The following is a 2,825-nucleotide window of genomic DNA, read 5'->3' on the forward strand; positions in this document are numbered from 1 at the left end:
ACTGCAATTCTGTATGGATCATAGCTCCATATTTCGGGTAGAAATTTGTATGGGGGCTGGGAGAAATCATGTACCGATTTTTATAATTTTCATATCATTTAATCCTTTTATTATAAAAATAACGAGTGAAAATTTTTATGGTATTATCTACAATATATTTACGCAAACAACAAAAAATAAGAGAAAATTTTTAGGTTGTCTCACATATTGATTCATAAATTTGGATCTACTGGACTGATTTTGCTGATTTTCAATACCAAAATGCTTAGAACAATAATAAACATTATTTTGACAAGTCTGCTTAATTTGTAAGTGTATTTTGGACGTGAGCGTGTTTTACATAGACGGATAGAGTTATTTGCATTTGAACTACTAATTTAAATGCACACAACATTTAAATAAGTAGAGGTTTTTATACAATTCTCTTTTAAGGAATATTAAAAAATTTGTTGTTAATTCAAAAAAAGACATTTCAAGAAAATCGGGAAAGATTTGGATACGTTATTAGCAAAAAAACAGACTAAGATAAGGTAATGTAAAAAAATTTTAATTATCAAATGCGAATAACTCGTAAACTATAAGAGATAATATATCAATATATCAATGTTTTTTGTAGATATCTTCTAGTAGATTCAATATATATAAAATCTTTCAAATCGAATCAAGAAATAAATTTGGCATAATTTTTAATTTTTTATATAACCTATGGCATTTTGACTCGGCACCCCCTTGGTGTTTTAAGCTCAAATTCAAAAGTTAAACTTATTAACATCTCTATAGCCATGGGAAATTTTATTAAAATCGGGTTATCCTTTTGAAAGCTACAGATTTATTTCCACTTTTTTCAGTTCCCCCACTGTGTGACGCTGCAATATTTTATGGTGATCGGCCCATAATACTCGTTGGTTATAGCTTCAATATAAGACACACAACAAACCTTTTTGTATTTTAAAATATATCGATATTTAAAATTTTAAGTCAGCTGTTCATTAGTTTAAACGGACAATAAAACTACCCTTTTCACCTTTGCGCTGATATCGCCTAAGTATTGTTGTTTTTTATAAAAATTTTACCCTATTTTATTAACAAATAGCTATCGAAAATATTTTAAATTAATATTTTTTTAGTTTCGTATCATTAGGTACATGATTTTATGTGAATATGTTAGGCCACCAAAACTTCTCCACAGAATACCATCTCGTGACGATTCACCATGCAGATATTGTCCGGTAGGTTGGCTGAAATGCAAAAAAAAAAAATATATCAACATAAAACCAAAAATAGCTGCAAACAATTTGAGCTCAATAACTTACACATATGTACAATGATTATACCACCAACCGACTTGACGTTGAACCGCACAACTGCCCGTTGTCCAAAAATCGTTATCATTATCAATTGTGCTAAATTTCGAACCGACATTATACGACATATCATCCAGACCCGTACCATAATGTTTGCCTAAAGATTTTAGTTCGTACATTTCGATGGCACTTCCTACAACAAAATTGTCGTAAAGAGCATAACTAGACTGTCCATCGAAATTCTCTATATACACGTATAATTGCTGGCGGCCATTATTGTTTGTGAGAGCATGTAGATTTTCCAAACCAATCCAGTACTCGCCCTTTACATTACCAAATCCCTTCCAGTAATCGGACCAGGGACGTGTGAAATTTTCTGAACCATCTTGGCGTCTCAAAATGTGCAACCAATCACCACCATTGGACTCTATATCACAGAAGACCATAATTTGCTTGGCTTTGTTGCCCGGTATAAATATTTTGTAATAACCACTCTTTTGTGAGCACTTAGTAGCTGCTTTACAGTCCACCGGTGCAGGGTCTTGGGTACAGTGCTTTTTAAATTCCGGCAGTTTATCAACACGTACATCGAATAATAGTTTATTTTCATAATTTTCAATTTCATCTTCTTTGGCTAGAATTTGAGATACTCTAAAATGTAGGGAATAAGATATTAACAATTTTCAAAGCTTTTAAAACTATTTGTTTTTTCAAATACTAACTGTCTTGTTAAAGTGTTGATTTGTAGTTTGATATCATCGTTTGTTTTAATGGTTTTTTCATAATTGTTTAAAATTTCCAAATACTTTGATTCTAAATAAGCATTTTTTTGCTTAAGACTAAAACAAAAATTAAAGTATAAGTACAGATAATGTTAAATTAATTGCGATTTCAGCTTACATTTCTTCTGATTTCTTTACAGTATCTAACTCATCCATTAATGTTGAGTACTTTGCTTTTACTTCAGTTATTTCTTGTTTTAAAATTTCTTGAAAATAAAATAATTTCTTAAATAAAGCTGTGAAACATTATCACTTACATACTCTGCTGATTGTCCAAATTATCCTTGTTATCTGTCTCCCCAGGATGTGTAGTAGTTTTATTACTAAAAAATTTAATTTGTTTAATGTTCATAATAATATAAATTATTAAATTTTGCTTACATAGCTGAGATGGCATCTAAACGGGTAGTTAAGTAATCTAAAGATTTTTGGGCCACACGGAAATTGTTGAAAACCTGGGAAAATTTGTCGTCAACAAGAGGGCAATTGCTGTCAGGATTTCAAAAAAACAGCAATTCAAAAGAATTTTTGAAATTAAAAATATAATATAAATAAATTATTGAAATTTAAAAAAAAAAAAAAAAAGAGAGCAATATTCGGCTGTGCCGAATCTTATATACGGTAAAAGGAGGACCATACGCCACTTTTTTTAGGCGTTACATATTTTTTTTACAATACATATTCTTAAATTTCTTCTTGTTTCGGATACTTTGATATGTTGGCTTTAGTTTTATTCTTT

The 2,825-nt window shown here is 30.0% G+C and overlaps 1 protein-coding gene across 1 annotated transcript; it reads right to left on the reverse strand.

Moving 5' to 3' along the window:
• Positions 1 to 1,017: 1,017 nt before the first annotated feature.
• Positions 1,018 to 2,581, reverse strand: LOC135951787 (angiopoietin-related protein 2-like). Its single transcript, XM_065501509.1, has 6 exons — positions 2,468 to 2,581; positions 2,348 to 2,409; positions 2,205 to 2,292; positions 2,027 to 2,143; positions 1,314 to 1,955; positions 1,018 to 1,238 (listed from the first exon to the last, which is right to left on the reverse strand). Exons 3-6 carry the CDS (start codon positions 2,240 to 2,242, stop codon positions 1,124 to 1,126), a joined length of 912 nt encoding a protein of 303 aa, XP_065357581.1. The 5' UTR covers positions 2,243 to 2,292; positions 2,348 to 2,409; positions 2,468 to 2,581; the 3' UTR covers positions 1,018 to 1,123.
• Positions 2,582 to 2,825: the final 244 nt, after the last annotated feature.

The sequence above is a fragment of the Calliphora vicina genome, chromosome 2 (assembly GCF_958450345.1).
Source record: "Calliphora vicina chromosome 2, idCalVici1.1, whole genome shotgun sequence".
In the NCBI taxonomy this organism is placed as follows: domain Eukaryota; kingdom Metazoa; phylum Arthropoda; class Insecta; order Diptera; family Calliphoridae; genus Calliphora; species Calliphora vicina.